The 17738-nt window shown below is 42.3% G+C and overlaps 1 protein-coding gene across 2 annotated transcripts in view; it reads right to left on the bottom strand.

Annotated features, from left to right (window-relative positions):
• DGKI (diacylglycerol kinase iota) overlaps positions 1–17738 on the bottom strand; it is a 251167-nt gene that overhangs the window by 125989 nt on the left and 107440 nt on the right. For both annotated transcript variants that reach the window (XM_025213468.1, XM_025213469.1), the window contains exons 12-15: positions 13157–13217; positions 8150–8263; positions 6344–6481; positions 5014–5092 (exon numbers count right to left, since the gene is read on the bottom strand). In XM_025213468.1, coding sequence (XP_025069253.1) covers positions 5014–5092; positions 6344–6481; positions 8150–8263; positions 13157–13217 — 392 coding nt within the window. The remainder of the gene's footprint in view (positions 1–5013; positions 5093–6343; positions 6482–8149; positions 8264–13156; positions 13218–17738) is intronic.

The following is a 17738-nucleotide window of genomic DNA, read 5'->3' as shown; positions in this document are numbered from 1 at the left end:
CGGGCCACTGGCTGTCATGGGCGGCTCATGTTCATCTTGGAGTCAATAATGACTCCAAGATCCCTTTCCACCTCTGTGCTTTCAAGGCGGGAACTCCCCAGCCTGTATGTACGCTGTGGATTCCTTCTCCCAAGGTGCAGCACCCTGCATTTGTCTACGTTGAACCCCATCCTATTCTCATCTGCCCACTTTTGTAGTCTGTCTAAATCTATTTGCAGCCTCTCTCTCCCTTCAAGTGTGTCCACCTTGCCCCACATCAAGCATCTAAGCATCTATGTCACAGCCTCTTAATTGATTTATGAGGATGGGATGAGGTACTGTATCGAAGGCCTTGCTAAAATCCAAGAAAATGACATCCACCTCTACTCCTGCATCTAAGCATTTTGTGACCCTGTCATAAAACGAAACCAGATTGGCCAGGCGCGATCTACTTGCTATGAATCCATGCTGGTTTCCCTGCTGCATTATTTTTCCCACTGGACTCCCACAAACATGATCCTTCAAAATCTTTTCAAAGACCTTTCCAAGGATGGAGGTGAGACTGACTGGCCTATAATTACTCGGATCCTCCTTCTTGCCCTTCTTGAAAATAAGGACCACAATGGCCCTTTTCCAGTCCTCCGGGACCTGACCCGAGTGCCACGAGTGCTCAAACAGCCATGCCAGTGGTTCTGCTATGACACCAGCCAAATCCTTCGGTACTCTCAAATGCAGCTCATCCGGGCCTGTTGACTTAACACATCAGGTCCATCCAAGTGATAATTAGGGACCTACTTAAATAGTGGTGATGAAAAGGGTTTTTCCACAGCCTGCTGGCAGCATGCAGAGCTGATTTCCACAGCCTGCTCGCAGCGTGCAGAGCTGATTTCACAGGCATTTTGCAGCAGCCCTGCCCCTCAGCACTGATTGGCAAAGATACACCAGAAGGGAGGAGGAACAAGAGGGCGGCTGCCATCTTGATGGCTGCCTCTTCATCTGGCACCTTCCCCTCCCAGCAGCGAGGACCACTGGCTCCCACTGAGGAGCCTGTATTTTATTTTTTGTTCTTGTTGATTTTGCAGACAATCCCAGATTTCATGGTTTCTTCAAAATCTGAGAAACTGCATATTAACTAGGTCCCTAATTATGATCATCTACTCTGAATTCCTGTAATATGTCACAGAATCAAGTCTGGTTTCCTTTGGACCGCACATCACAGAATTTCACTCACTGATACTTGCATTGGCCATAGTCACTTGTGGTTAAGCTAGAGTATATGTGTAAAGAGATACGTTTTGATTTAAAGAATCAAAAACATGGAGAATACATCATCTTTTGTGTCTGTCTGTTACCAATAGTTAATTGCTCTCACAGCAAAAAATGTTTAGTTTTTTTCCAGTTTGAAATTTGACTTCATCTGCCAACTGCTAAATCTCATTTTGCTTTTGTCTACTAGATTAAAGGGCCCTCGACTATCGGATATCTTCTCCCTGAGTAGGTACTTATAAACTGTGATTAAATCTCCTCTTAACCTTCTATCTGATAAGCTAAATGAATCTCCTTTAATCTCCCACTGAAAGTCATGCTGTGCAAGCCATATATCATTCCTCCTCTCAAAACCGCCTCTAATTTTTCAGCATCCAGAACCAGTCACAAGATGAAAGCAATGGTTTCACCAAGGCTATGTACAGAACTGGTAAGAACTCCGTATGCTGATTTCCTGTGAATACATTCAAGGATTATACTAGTCCTTTTGACCATAGCATCATACTGGGACCTCCTATTCAGTTGGTCAACTATAATGAGCCTGAATCACTGCTTTCCAGAATACAGTTCTCTGTCTTGTAAGAACAACCTATATTCTTTGTCCTATTCTATGACCTGTACTTGGCTGTATTAACATGTATAATGTTTGAATATGCCCATTTTACTAAATCATCTTGCACACATTCATTTAATGGTACAATGGGATCTAATCCCTGATCCCAACAATCACACTTCCTGCCATGCCATATGTGAATAGCAGGAAGTGTGATTCTGGGATCAGGGATCAGATCCCAACCACATAATTACTACTTGCCGGTGCAGAGGAGCCCAGGATTATGATTATAATCCTGCATCAGTAAATTGGCCTGGACCAACAAACCAGCCCTGGAGTAGTCTGGGACTAGGACTATCAAACAGCTGACTGTCAGGGCCAGAGCTAACAATCAGTGGCTTGTTGGACCCAGCCCTAGCTGAAGCTGACATTCAGCTGATTATTAGCCCCAGCCCAGACAACTCTGGATCTGGTTTGAGGCCTACAGCTGGCCATCTCTGGGCTGACAATCAACTGATTGTCAAAACCCTACACCTGGCAGCCAAAGGGCTCCCCCTGCTTGGGACTTTAAACCCCACCAGAAGCCTCTGATCCCCCCAAACCTGGCAGCCCAGCCAAAGCTGCTAGGCATGGGGTTTAAAGTCTCCAGCAAAGGAAGCCTTTCAGCTTCCCCTACAGCCTCAGACTGAGGCCAATAATCAGCCTGGACAGGGCCAGGACATCATTAGGGCCAGTTCCAGACCCAAAGCAGTCCCAGGCCCAGAACCAACAATCAGCTAATTGTCAACCCCAGTCACATGTTAAATTTAAGGCGCCATTCAAGATAGCCATAAAAATCATCTACAATATATGCGGAACATTTTTATGGCTGTTTTGCCATTTTATGGTGTCTTAAATTAGGTGCACGTGAAGCACCCTTGCCATCTGTGCTGTGATTAACACATTTATTGCAGCATATCTGTAACATACAGAGGGGGTCTAAGTTTTTGTTTGCTGTGTTATAAATGAACACTGAATGCTGTGCTAAACCTTACCAGTTAACTTAGGGCAGCATCCTTGCAAATTGCTGGGGGGAGTTGTATGTACAAATGTCATCTTTATTTGCCTACACAAATGACAGTTCTGTCTACAAAAGACCATGGTGTCCCTAGCTCTGAGACAGTGGCTGAAAGAATAGGGATAAGGGGCTCCCTCCTGCCATAGCTCCATTAGAATTGCCTGGACTGAAATCCTAGGTATGGAAGGGAAGGCAGGGACTGCAGAACCTAGGCATCCCACTTCTCAAGTAACTAAGTGGGCAGAGATGAGACCGCATCTCACTGTAGCCCAGGACAGAGCTAGCCAGACACAAGGACAAGGGGTGAGGCAGTATCCCTGGAGGTATCACTCCAAATAGAGATGAGGGGAGGTATTTCTTCCTAGAGCTAAATGGGAATAAGGGAGGAATTGTGACCTTGAGGCAGAACTCCTCCCCAGCACTCTTCCTGGAGCAGCATAGCTACATTTCACCCTATATTCAGGTCTGAACCTAATGGTTCATTCAAGCCTCACATGAATGCCTGGCCACATAAGTGGAGAAGCTGTCATTGAAAAGCCAACATTCAACAAGAGTAATATTTGAGACAACTCACTACCTATTCCAACAAAATGGAAACACTAAGCTAACTTAGGAAAGAATCTAAACCCTTTTAATATGACATACTAAATAGGTTAGGAGAGTTCAAGTAAATCTGTTTGACCAAGTTATTTGCTTTTTGATATTTTTTATACTATTACAATAGCTCCACATATAGAACACCATGTACACATTCAACTTATTGGACCACATTCTGCTTTCGTGAAACCAGTGAACTTCAGCACAATTACTCTGGAATTACAGCAAATGGGACCAGTATTGAAGCCATTTTCTTATTTCTAAAACTAAGAATAAAGACATACATACACACAGGAAGATGCATACATACTGATGGTACCAAAACCAAAACTTGAAGCCCTTCTCCCTTTTAAGAGACAAGATTCATCTTGTATATTTTAGCATTCGGGGAAATAAGGAAGTAACCATACAAAGTCTGAAATAGCAGAGTCTGGTGCTAGGCAAGCTTCTGCAGCCATACATAGCCACCCACACACACACAGAGCTTGCTCTGCCAAAATATTCTCTCCCATGTACATTTTTAAAGCAATGGCATATCTGAAATAATGTTCATTCTTTATAGGGCTCTACAATTTCACTGAGTAATGCCTCCACTAAGCGAGAAAGCAGCCATGAAACTCGTATATGCTCCATATTCATACCCACATTAGGAATGTATGCTGGTGCACATTCATAAAAAAAATGCACACTGCTATCATCATTTCATTCCTGTGCCCTTCTGTGGCCCTTCATTATCATTCCTAAAGCTAGCAGCAGTCTTAAGCATTATAAAATATGCATTAGCTCATTCCATCATGCATCCAGTTCTTTATTTAGCACAGCGTTAGGGTCCCACCTATCTTTTCTATTTTTAAATGGTGTTGTGATAATGTAAAAATGAGGACAAGTGATAATGTCATTCAAAAAAATCACACGGCTAAATCACCCAAATGCTGAATAAGGAAAAGTGAACAACAGGTCTGATGATGTAAACATGCTCACCTCAGTCATTCCCACAGGCTACTGAACATCAGACCAATGCTTGATTGTTTAACCAAATTAGGAATTTCATAAAAATTTATAGTGTGATACTATCTTCAGCAGTAACAAAGACAAATAAAATGCTATAACAGACCAAAAGCTAAAAATCCAGGTGTGTGGGTTATTATAAAGACTCATTCATATTCTTAGGATCGGCATATACCTATGTTTAAATCAACCGAATTATATTACATCATCATCTTTCATAAGTATCGGTCCAGTTCTTTTGTGGACATGACTATATTGCTCCCCTCCCCTCCCCCAGTGTATATTCTTTTTTTTCTCCTTTGTGCTGTTTCCTTATTTTCACCCAAATGCCCTAGTTCTGGATCAACATAAGCTTCTCCTAACATTTACATTTTTCCTTAATATTTCATTCATGGGCCTGCAGACTCCCAAGATCTCTCCTTTTAACCCATTTTTTCTCCAACGAATCTCAATCTTTCCAGCTATTGTGACAATCACTGAAACCATTCCTACTACTTCACCATTTATCTGTCCCCATGCTCCCAGGGTTAAGTGTATTAAAAGTTCCTCTCACCTCGAGATTCATGGAACTCCAGCGTGACATGTGCATCAAATCCAAGGCTGAAGTAATTATTGAATACACTGAGTGGAAGCTGCAATCAAAGACCAAAAATAAGACAAATGAAACATCGGAATGCAGTATAAAAGGAAGACCGAGTATTCCACACATGTAATTCCGTATCTAGCAAGAATTGAAAAACTACAGAAGGAGAGAAGAGAAGGGAGAAAGGAGGGGAAGTTTATACATGGATTTGTTGTGAGGACTGGAGTGGAAACAGCTTCCTGAAAATGATCAAATGCAAAAATGAAAGCACCCAAATATATCTACTTTGCTTTATGGTTACATAAAAAAGACATCACAGGGTTCCTTATTTATTCTTTCAGAGATTTCCAATAAAGCTGCTCCGCTTAACGTTTCAAAACAAAGATTTTCCTAATTGCTGGCACTACAAGCTCAGCAGGGCACACAAAAACCAAGCTGTACTCTTTCTGCCTTATACATCACCAGCAACAATAAAGATTCTGGACTCAAAACTCTGCTGTAACTCCGCTGATGACAGATAAAGCAAAATAGAGCACATCTGCTCTTTTCACAAATATACTGCTTCTACTCAGCTGACAAGAGGAAAACACTGAAACTCAGTAAGTAAACCAGAAAGTATAACTCAGAAGAGGCTGAAGGGATGTATATAGTCAGGACCAAGGGGGCATTTTACTTTTCTGATGATCACCCCACTTCAATGTAACTGCAGATTAAAACATATTAACATGGGAGAAAACAACTGTGGCAAGGATTTGTCTCATCTTCTGACTCAGCAAACTAAACGTGGGAGGGCCAATGATATAATGTGAGCCCACAGAAGAAAAGGGAACATAGCCCTAAAATACAAAGACCAACAACTGAAACATAACAGCTTGCTGAGATGAGATGCACAGGTGGTATTCACAAGCAGCAGGCCAAGGAACACAGTCATACCATATAGATTTACATTTAATTTTGGACTGAATCTCAGGGCTAGTCCTCTTCTTGTCATGATTAAAAGATAAGGAGAAGCAATGATCTTGCAAATGAAACACCGGAGATTTTTGCTGGCTCTTTGTTCCTAGCAATAATCCTCAAAAACTGAGAATTATGAAGGACTGTTAATGGGCAGCATGCTGCAAATTTCATGAACGTCAATATCCTTGAAGTAGCAGGAAATGAGAGCAGAAAAGGAAAAGGTGTTAGCATTCCCTATTGACATGCTTTTCTGAAGCTAACAGATCCCAGTTTGCATCCTTATGACTCTCTCCCTCTCTCTCTCTTTCTCTCTCTCTCTCCCCACTGAAGGGGCAGCTCTAACCTTTCGTGCCCCATCCTCAAGTTCGTCCTGGGGCAAATCAGGATTTCGTTCCACCTGGAGGTTCCAGCGGTCCAGCTGGACAATGGTGCCATCTTCCACATGACAGAGAATCTTTGAGACTGGCTCATCCGTGTAACCCTAGAAGCAGAACAAGGGTCACCAAGGGACTAGGAATGGGCATCCAAAATAAATCATGGTAATTACCTTTCCCAGATACCAGTGACCTTGGCGGGCCAGACTTGTGTAAAGGGAGAGAATCTACACGAAAGCTAATTCAAGCCTGCCTGAAATTTTCATAAACATGGTCTGCTGTTTATGAAACCAGTGGCAAAGTCAGCAAACTACTGTAATGAGTTCCAGTCTAACAAGTACAGCAAGGCCAAAGAGGCATAAGAGAGAAGTAGTGGATATCCCTAACATTGTATGTCCTGCTTTCTTCTGCAGTTCCCCAGTCCTACTGACCCCATTTGGCAAGGTTCAAATCTTTCTGCACGACCACAAAAGACATGAAGATCTGGAGACTTTATGAGTCTTTTATCCTGACTAAAGTGGCTCTACATGCCTTAAGAGAGAAGTCTTTCTACTGTATGAAAACAGAAGGTAAATGTACCATGTCAATGTTAATTTTAAAAGATCTGTTCTATTACAGTGTTAATTATAATAGAACTGTTCTACGTTGTGCTGTATAAAGATCTGCAAGGAAGCTTCAAGAGAGCTTCCATTTCCTTAGTAATATGTGCAAGTCACTTAATGATTGACCAGGTAAAACGGATTAAAATCTTGGCCCTATCAATCCCCTCTTTTTACAAAAAATCATACATCTTAAAAACAAGACATTAAGGCACTATAGAAATTTAAAACATGAACAGTAACACAACTGATTTGCATATTTACAATGAAATAACACAGCAATTTCAATGGAAGCAGTTGTAATGAAGTGGTAACAAGCATTGCCTCCAATGCCACTCTCCCAGTACCTATGCAGTTTAACTTATGCTACTTAATACTTTTTTGCAATCCAGTAGACTCATTGCAATTTGACTTCAAAGTTAGACAAAACTTTCTTACAACAAATGTATTTAGCATTTGTGTTCTACTAGCACCTGGAAGTCCAAGCCACAGGTATCAGGTTTACATTGCACTAGACACTGTACACTGTAAAAATATATTAATGGCTCCATAGAGTTTCTGAGAATCATGCCAGGTTTCATCACATATTTTAAATATAGTCCTCATTTTGGGACAAAACCTTCAGGGCACAGTTCAAGTTTCATATAAACCCTCTCCCTCTGCAGAGATGTAGGGACAATTTCATGATTGCAGGTCCAAACTGGACCACAACTCATGGTTTCACCAGAGCTGACTATACAGTTTTCAGGCTTGAATGTGGCAAGCAAGACTCTAAATCCAAAACAACATCCATCAAAGGTAAGGTTGAGCAAAATCCATGCAGCTTCTGAAATGGTACACAGCTCTTTTGCAGGGTAAGTGTTCAGGTATGCAATAATTATCTGAGTAGATGTACCTTGAATCTCATTTCATCACATACTGTAAACAAAACCAGAAGTGCTAGAATTGAGCTCCCACATTAATCTGAACTTGAAGTGTCTTTGCTTGTACCTGGAATCATTCTATACATGGCATAAGAGTGGAAATGCAATTGGATGTTTGTGCTTATCTGAAATGCACCTTAGATGCATCTCTTCCTCCACACTCCCACTGCAGCCAGAAGAAAGTCCACCTTAACAAAGAACTAGACTAGATAGCTATTAAGTTTTGGATAAGAGTGTCAGGGTCAGTGCTTACCCCACCCCAACTGAGGGTGCGAGCAAGGTCATTCCCTGTACCAAGCGGAAGGACAGCAACAGGAGGCTGAGGGTTGAGCTGCAACTCATCTAGGATGGAGAGGATCCAACCCACCTGCAAAACAGAGAAAAAGAAAGGTGAATAAATGAAATGAGCAGGAATTAAATAGTAAGAGAGAAAGAAATAGAGAAATGGAATGTATACTCATTGTGTAGATGTGAGATCAACAGAAGATGCAAAAAATGAGCATATCTGAGCTCATTTCACCTTGTGTTTATACTTGTATAACTTCTATTTCACATTGTAGAGCCTTATGGGAGGCACAGTAATCTAAGACCAGGCTTTTAAAGGTACTTAGGTCCTAAGGATGCAGATAGGTTCCTAGTAGGATTTTCAAAAGTGCCTAAGGGCTAAGTTCACACTGGGATCTAGGTGGAATTTAGCTACCTAATTCCCAAAAACCTATTCAAATTGGGCCTGTGCCAGCAGTCACAAAATACATTCAGTGCCTTAAATCACTAGGCAAGTTCCCTAACTGGTTACACTAAGGTTTCTGCATATAATCAGAAGTGATCCAATTGGAGTGCCTGGGTCCCATCTATGCTCCACTGTGATATATAGTGATGCTTAAGAGGCACCAAAACTCTGTACAAAACCCCACCAGAGAGGCCTCATTTATCAGAGAGTATTCCTAACAGACAGTGAATTTAGCTAAAAATGCCAGTGATAGAGGTGCCCACCTTTTGTTTAGCAGGTAGGTCACTCAACCAGGAAATGGCAGGTATAGGCCTGTGTTATATAGGACCTCCTTATTTTGAGGGGATCTGAATTCACAATTCCCTTTTCTTAAGAGCTCTTGGATAATAATCTGGATGGGGGTGTTCTTACCCCTCCTGATTTGCCCCTGGGCAACCATGAGTACCAATGTCATAACACCAAAATAACAAGCAAGAAAGATCATGGTTTTGTGGCCTGGTGGTTACAGTGCCAGCCTAAAAAGGTGCAGTCTTGCTTTCTTGTTCTGTCCTGCCAGGGCTGTTTTAATTTTTTAAACAATGACTGCCTAATATAAAATACATAGAGTTCATCACCACCTCCACATGCCTTCAGGCTACCTAGACACCTAAGCCTTATCAAGCTGAATTGCCCTCTTGGGACAAGATATTTGAGTTTTAGGTGTTCCAGAACTTAAGCGTAGGTGGCTACAGAACCAATCTGCATCTGGCCCTAGATGTTAAGAGATTGAGACCTTGTGCTTAAATCACAGCCCCACTGAAATAATTAGTGGGAAATCATTCCCCACTCTGATTCTAGCCATAACTTTGCCCTAGACTTACTATAAGCAACCAGAAAGGTCACCATCCTGGATGTCAGTCTCCCCATTTCTAAAGGGCAGATTCTAATATTAACTAAATTTGGAAATTACTTTGAAATGTTACATAAACAAATGCAAATGGTAAGCCTTGTTATTTAATTTGACCCTGTTTCTATATATCTAACAATAGTGTTAGGGTCAAAGAGGGAAGAGTTCATCATTTTTTTGTGAACTGAATACTGGTGACAGCCCTGGAAATCACAACCTTCCATTTATCCTCAGTAATAGTGGAACAGTTACTGTGTTCTGTTTCATTTCAATGTACAGTAATATTTGGTCTCATTGAATATTCACTAAGTCCATCTGAGCAAGATTCTTCATTTCTAAATATAATGACTTTGGGAACTAGATATTAATGTGGTCAGTCTTAACAGCAGCTAAAATAATTGTCTAGTGCTCTTCATACTAATAAGAAGATGCTGCCCCCTATTGCATGCATGGTGAACCGAAAGGGAAAATAAGGTTTGATAAAAGCCAATGGAGCTTCACTAATTTTGATATTAAAATTCACTGGATCTCAGTGATCTCCTATTAGCTTCAGCTCCCTTGGATGATAGAGTGCATCTGCTTTCTTCAACAGATTGGAAGGTTATCTATTTTCACTGCTGCAGCTATATCCTCTGCTGAAAGGATGTCCTGTCAGTTCTTGAAGGAATACTCCCCACTTAATCACTGTAGATGCCCTTTTGCATCATATAACAGAACCCTAATCGATTCTTTATTTTCTTCTCTATTAATATTGATATTCACCAAGGCTGGGATCCCAAAAAGGCCAGACATCCAACTCTTTAGAAATGGAAGGAGAGTTGGGTACTGTAGCAGGGGGCACCTACCCCTGCTACTGGGAGAAAGCAGGAGCAGGATTACAGTAAGCAAACTGTATAGGGGCATAGGGAAGTATAGGAACCTGCAGCTGTATAGGGTAGTGCAGCTTATAGGGGAAAAGGCTGCAAAGTGCAGAGTGCTGGTGGGCGAGCCAGACAGAGCTAGCACAGCAAGTGTAGCTAGCAGGGAGCCTAGCTGAAAGGGCAGCAGGCTCAACTTGGAAAGGGCCATAGGGCTCAGCCTGCAGGAAAGGAGCAGGTGAGGCTGCTGATTGGACATAATTAGCAGCACCTTACCAGAAGGGCTAAGTCAAGTGACCAGAAGGGGAGGAGAAAGATGTCATATAGGCCTGAACCTGAGGCTAGAGGCTTAGACTGGCCCTGACCCTGCAAGAGGAAGGAGCTCTGTTGGCCTCAGAAAGTTAAATGGGTCTTGTGTTATGTAGCTGTCTTTAGAGTTGTGTTAACTGGAGGACGCAGTTGTGGCTGTGGGAGAGGTTTGAAGGCCACACAGCAGGGTGCTACGGGGGCACTCTGTGTTAAGTACTGCATAGGGCAGGGACACAGTGGGACTGGGGCCAGGGAGCCAAAGCCTGAGACAGTGGGCCAGGGCTGAGGACTCCAGCAAAAGAAAAGGGGTCAAGGCTGGAAGAAGGCTGAGGCTTGGACAAAGTGATTAGTGCCAGGGGGGCAGAAAGTGTGGACAGGGCTGGAAAGTCCCATGAAAAATAATGACAGTGACACCTGCAAGGCATGGGTATGGCTGTGAGAGCAGCTGGAGGCCATGTTTAACACCCCTAAGGCAAGTTAGTGCCTGAGGACACATGTGGATCCAGGGGAAACGTACTCAGGGACTTTGAGGAACAGCCTCCCAATGTAAAATACAAATTCCATCAAAGTATGGCAGGCCAGGACAGTGAGGAAGTTACCCTGAAGGGTCAAGGGAAACAGGTAATTTGGCCACTAAGGGGGCATTATAGTCATCCTTGGGGGCTGCTCTTGTCACAGGTACTGAATTCCCATAGGTACCTTAGATAATCCTTTCCTAAACCCCTGCAGGCATCTCAGGCAGAATAAAAACCCAGTGATAGGATGTTTCAAATGGGGAGCTAAGTTTTCAGAGTGGGACCTACACCTATATGAGATGTTATTGGGATTGTACCCGATCCTGGGTAACTGTCTCTAAAGGGGAGGTATGACGTCAAACACTGGTGTTAGGAAGGACCAGAGCATGGGCAGTGAGTCCAAAAGGAGTTTGCCAGAATAGGGGTTACTCTAGAGTGCCGAGATCAAGCCAGGCATCAGTCCAAGGCATCAAGCTAGGGGTCATGACAAAATCAAAGTCAAGGCAAGCTGATGGTTGTACTGAAAAGCCCAGGCCAGGGACAGGACCACTCAAGGACAGGCAGGACAGGAACTTGGAAATCCAGGACAGAAACAGGCAAACAGGGTTGTTGGAGCAGAGACAGGCTGCAGGTACTAAGCAAGGATCCAAGCAGGAGTGAGTGTGAGTTCAGGCTAGGCAAGGATCAAGGCAAAGGTTAGGCTAGGCAAGGTTCAGGTGAGATCTAGGTTGGAACAAGTAGGCAAACAGGTTAGCAGGGATCCAGGAAGGTCAGGAGATGTTGTCTAGCCTCAGTTTCTAAGGACTGTGTGGGCAAGGCCCTCTTCCTGAAGACCTTGAGATGACCCAGCCAGTGCCCTGATTCCATCCAGCTGGGGGTTCTGGATCAGTCCCAGTTGGGACTAGATTCATTCCATCTGTCTTGGGGACAAAGCATATGCAATGTTGGAAAAAGCCAGTTCTGAAGAAGAAAAAATCTGTGTGCTCTCACAAATAAAGACCATTGCTTAGCTTCCAAATACCTGTTTGTTTTAGGTTTTTATAAGGCTGCCTTAGCACAATAACTGGGCACCTCAGAAACTGAAGGAATTTAATTCCACGAAAACTGTGGGTGGTACAAAAGCACTAATATCAACATTTTTCAGCTGGGCCATGCAGTGACTAAGGGACATTTTTTTTAAAGTAACTAGGCACTGAAAGATGCAAGTAGGATTTTCAACTGCTCCTAGGCACTTCACTCCTATTGGTTCTGAGTAAGGTGAATGGACACTTTGTGAAAATTCAAGCAGTTGTCCATCTGCAACTTAAAATACTTTAGCCCACTAAAAACTGGATCCTAGATGACTTCCAAGGATACACAGGAAGTCAGTAGCAGAGCAGGAAATTATGCCTGGGTTTTCCAAATCCCATAGTAATACTCTGACCACTGGATCATATTTCGTTTTATTGTAGACATCTCAAAACACTTTACACATGAACCAGGGGAAAGCAAGGGACAGAGGAGCCCATAACACCTGACTATGGTAACAGAGGACACCAAAAGAAGAGGTGGAATAGAGACCAGGTCTCCTGTCTCCCAGTCACACACCTGACCTACTGCGTCTTCAGCACTTGAATACAAATAATAATCAAAAAGGTGATCTAACACTGAGAAGAGCCTGGAAAGCTGAATATGTTTTAGTTGTAAACACATTTTAAAGAAGAATGCTCTCTTATGCTCTGCATCACATGCTCATGCATAAAAAGTCCAAAATTTGACTTATTTGATGAAGTTGAAACACTTTAACTGCTAGTTTTTCCTTCAAATAGATACTGGACAGAGACCTTCCTGGAAGGGACTTTTTGTCCATCTTTGCTGAATTTGTAGAGAAAATTGCTGAGTTTGACATGACATGCACCCCTTTCTAAAGCTGTCATAAGAGAAGCATAAGAATACAAGCTTAATTTCGGTGCAGAAGACCTACCGTTCCATCTCCACCACAGGCCAGGATTCGCAGGTTTGGCACTTTTCTGTAGAGTTCAAGCCTGGCAGAGGAAAATGGAGGGAAAGACAAAGGAAGGATGTGAGCAATTGGCAATATAGTGATTGACAATAAAGTGTCTGACAACAAGCAAAATAATGGAAGGATTTTTTATAGAACATAAAAAAAAATTACAGAATAAAAATATAGTCACTTCATCGTGGCTACAAACAGACATCGCATTTGTTTCCAAGATAAAACTTTTTATCCTGGGACAAATCCTGAATCAATGACAGAAAAGTGGCAGTGCATTCAGACTCTCACTAAACCCACACCAATCCCAGGACATTTCTGTTCTGTGACAAGCAGGCACAACTTGTCCAGAGACAAATAAAATGCCTGTTCCTAGCTTATGCAATATTCAGTATCAAAATTAGGTGGTGTCTAAGAAGAAAAACCTGCGCATGTCACAAAGTGCTCTACATTTGGAATAACCATTAGTCTCTGTCTGGAGTAGTTTAGGCCTGGAACAGAAAGGAAGTTGTAAATGGCGAGCAAGTTGCACTAGCAGAGAAGTTCAGATGATGCTTGTACTCTGCCTGCCTGCAATAGTTTTCATTCATCCAGTGCCCTTAAACATTTGCTTACATCGGGGGTGTCAAACATACAGCCTACTGGGCTATTGGAGGATACCAGAAGTTGGACCTTTTGACCCTGTTGAGCATGGCCATCAGCAGCGAGATTGTCTCTCTGCCACCGAACCCCACACTCCTGCTGCCTCCACCCCTGCCAGACCCTGGGACTCTGCCGCTGCCATGGTGGCCACAGCGGCAGCCCTTGTGCCCCAGGGTTGGATCCAGCCCACAAGAAACTCTGTGGGTCCAGATTGGGCCCAGGGCCCCAGCTGAGTTTGACACCCCTGACTTACATGCATACTCAAATTCACTAGTAAAATCACTCCTGAACCTGATCCTCTAGCAAGGCAGATCACAGAAAAGACAATGGCAAGAGGTTCAGTTAGCTGTCCTAGTGCACCCTCTGGTGGTATTGAAAAATGTTAGCCAGTGAATGAGAGCCTTGTGCTGCTTGAATGGAAGCTTTCCCATCAGGTAGTCCTTCACCTCTTAAGAACTTCACGCTTCATAATTCATTTTTCACAAAATTCACATTTGTTCCACTTGCTTTGAGAGGAAGCAGCTTATTTTCCCTAAAGCAGTAATGGCTTTCAACTGGGTGACCACAGTAAATAGTATACTACCAGTGACTAAGCAATACAGTTAGGCCTCTTTTCCTGACCAATTGCTTGATTCAACAGTAATTTTCCATACATAGTCATGGAACTTCATTCTGTGGGGAAAAAAATAAGCTTACCACTGTTGGCAGTGACTGTGAAAAATCAAAAATCTTTTAGGAAGCAAACAAGCCCTCCCTCCTCTCCCGCCAGTTGCCAGGCTTCATTCACTTGTATTGACTTTGTGTTTTAAAGCTGCCATAATTCTGAAAGGAATCACTCTTCAGCTCTAAAGATAGGAAACTCTTGATCTCTTTTCTATTGTAAAACAAGCAAACTTGGAATTTTAAAACACATCCACAAGTTGAGAACATAAACACTCATTTCTGGGCCAAAAGAAACTCCAGGGTTAAAGCAGAAGCATTTCTGCCTTTAGGCATTTCTCCCACCTATTTTCCTAACACTCCTAATATATTTCCTCAAGATAATTTCTTCCCCCTCACTTTTGAAACACACCGATGGATTTAGAGCTGGGCACCACCCAGAACTACATTCTGTCCTGTGTTTAATATGTGAGTCTCCCTGATCGGACTTGGGGTCAGTCACAGGACTGCTAATCTTTGGGTCACCAGCAGGACTAGAGGGAGTTGTTGAGGAAGTGGGGGAGAAGTATGGGTTTGCTGGAAACAAGGAAGAACAGAGATGGAAAGAAAAACCAAGAGAAACAAATATAATATCTTTTCTCATTTCATATAATCTCCCTTGCTGGAACTAGGCCACTATCCATTTGGAAGCATTTAAATTGTCACAATGGTGTTGTCTATACTAGCGATTTGCTTTGCCAAGTATCATTTGCTCCCCCTTAAAAACACTTTACATACAAACAAAAGAATACTCTGAAGGGTTTACGAAGGAATTAAATACCAGGCAGATCATGTTTCATCAGGAAATATGATTTCAGCATGAACTGTTTTACTGACAGTGCAGGTACAGACAACTTGAAACAGTTCAGCTAGTCCTGCAACTGTCTGTAGGGTACTGAAGGCCTTACATAATCCCTCATAATGCAATGTTTCCGTAAGCATTACAACTGACATGGCTTAAGACACTGCTAAGGTAGGCAGGAGACTCATCTGCAGTGTTTCTAAAATCATTTTGCATATCTAATAGGGTGTACGAAACCAACGGGGGCCAAGGCATGCCACAAGGAAAACCCTGCCCCATCCCCGAGTGCCACTCTGATCCCATTCCCCTGCTCAACAGGCTGCTCAGCTTTCTTCTCCCTGCTTTATGCTTCCTGCCAATCTGCTGCTCTGTTTTCAGCTTACTGTTTTATCTGCTGCTGAGTTCTCTCCTCAATCTGCCTCATGCCACTCCCAGAGACTGCCCATGCCACAGGTTGACCAGCCCTGCACTAAACCATTTGTGCTTAAACCTTGTCCAACCATTTTACTTGCCGTAGGGTAAAAAGGCCCATCAATGTTCATCATATTTCTTCATTCTTGCCTATTCCATTTTCATGAATCTACCCTATATGAGAATCAAGCTATATATACTTCCAATTGCCCAAGATTTGATAGCATAACAACAAATACTTTTTCACCCTTCTTTTCTGGGTAAACATCTGCATTGCCTGCATAGGATTACACTCTCTCTTACACTACAATTTTCTTTAACTCAGAAAAGGAAAATTTTACAAATAGACAAGTAACAAATATTCCCACCTGGCAGCAGAGAGAGGGAAATCAGACTTTTTTCATAACAGTGAAAAGGAAAAATATATTCTCTTGTAATCCTACGCTCATGAAGGAGTTGCTTACATGTCTGTGAAACAATATGAAGGTAGCTGTTCCATGGAATTAAATCAATTACTAGGTGAGGAGATGTAGCTACAAGCAATTGCCACTTCTGAAGTGAGAGAGGCACCATCATTCTGTTGGAGTTTTTAAGTATTAGAAAGGTCAATCAGCAGGTGATTTGTGACTTGGGAAGTCAATAAACAGTTGGGCAAGGTGTACTGCTCTGTTAGGTTCCTCAAATGGCTATAAGAATTCAAATGCCCTTTCTACATTTTAGGAAATCATTGTTTGGTTTTTTTGCTCTGCACTGGACTATTTCCAAACTGTCTACATCCTTCTTGAAGCTCGGGGCCCAAAACTGGACATGATGCTCCAGGTGAGGCTTTAATGGTGTTGAATAGAGCAGAAGAATCACTTCGCTTGATTTGCAAGTGATACTCCTGGTGATACAACATAGTATTCACTTTGCTTTGCTTTGCTTTGCTTTGCTTTGCTTTGCTTTGCTTTGCAGCAAAAACATACTGTTGGCTCATATTCAGTTTATGGCCCATTGTAACCCCAGGTCCTTTTCTGCAGTACTACAGCCTAACTACTCATTCCCCAGTCTGTCTGTATGTAGACAATTATTCTGTCCCAAGTGAAGGAACTTTCACTCATCCTTGCTGAATTTCATCTGGTTGATTATGGACCATTTTTCCAGCCAATTCGGGTCATTCTGGATCCTAGCTCTTCTCTCCAGAGTATCTGAAACTCCACCCAACTTGGTGTCATCTACAAATTGGCAGAAGTCTCCCAGCAAATAATAGTCACTTTCCAACAACAGAATCCACAGTTTGTTTACTGATGTGCCTGACTGTCAGGATCCAAAGGGACAAACCTTTAGTGAGTACAAGTCCCAACATACCATTGATTCAACTGAATTCCACTCAGCTGTATAGAAGTTATTCAGCAGCAAGATGAAACAGTACAAGTTATAATCCCTGCATGTCCTTATCACAGATGAAGAAGGCTGTAGAGCATATGGTACAACTCAGATGCATTTAACCTTCAATTTAAAGTCAATAAGGCTTATGCTTAAAATCAAACATGAACTTAGCTTCTTTACTGAATAAAAATCATAGAAAAAAAATAGGACTAGAAGGGACTTCAAGAGGTCATCTTATCAAAATCCCTTCTCAGTGCAGAAACACTCCTCTCTAAACTATTCTGAACAAATATGAGTATAACCCGCACTTTAAAATACCAGCAATGGAAATTCCAAAGCCTCTCTGCAATCTATTCTAGTATTTAACAACCCTCATAGATAGAATGTTCTTCCTAATATCTAACCTAAAAACACCGTTTTGCAATCTCAGCCCTTTTTTCATCCTGTCTACTATGAACTCAGAGAACAATTTGTAACCATTGTCTCTTTAACAGTGATTTGTGTACTTGAAAGCTGTTATCAATCCCCCTTAGTTTTCTCCTCTCCGGAGTAAATAACCTCAGTTCTTCCAACCTTTTCTCATAAATCACGTTTTCTAGGGCTTTGAATGCCTTTGTTGCTCTATGCTTC

The sequence above is a fragment of the Alligator sinensis genome, unplaced genomic scaffold (genome assembly GCF_000455745.1).
Source record: "Alligator sinensis unplaced genomic scaffold, ASM45574v1 scaffold585_1, whole genome shotgun sequence".
Classification (NCBI taxonomy): domain Eukaryota; kingdom Metazoa; phylum Chordata; order Crocodylia; family Alligatoridae; genus Alligator; species Alligator sinensis.
This window is presented reverse-complemented; position numbering and strand designations above follow the sequence as displayed.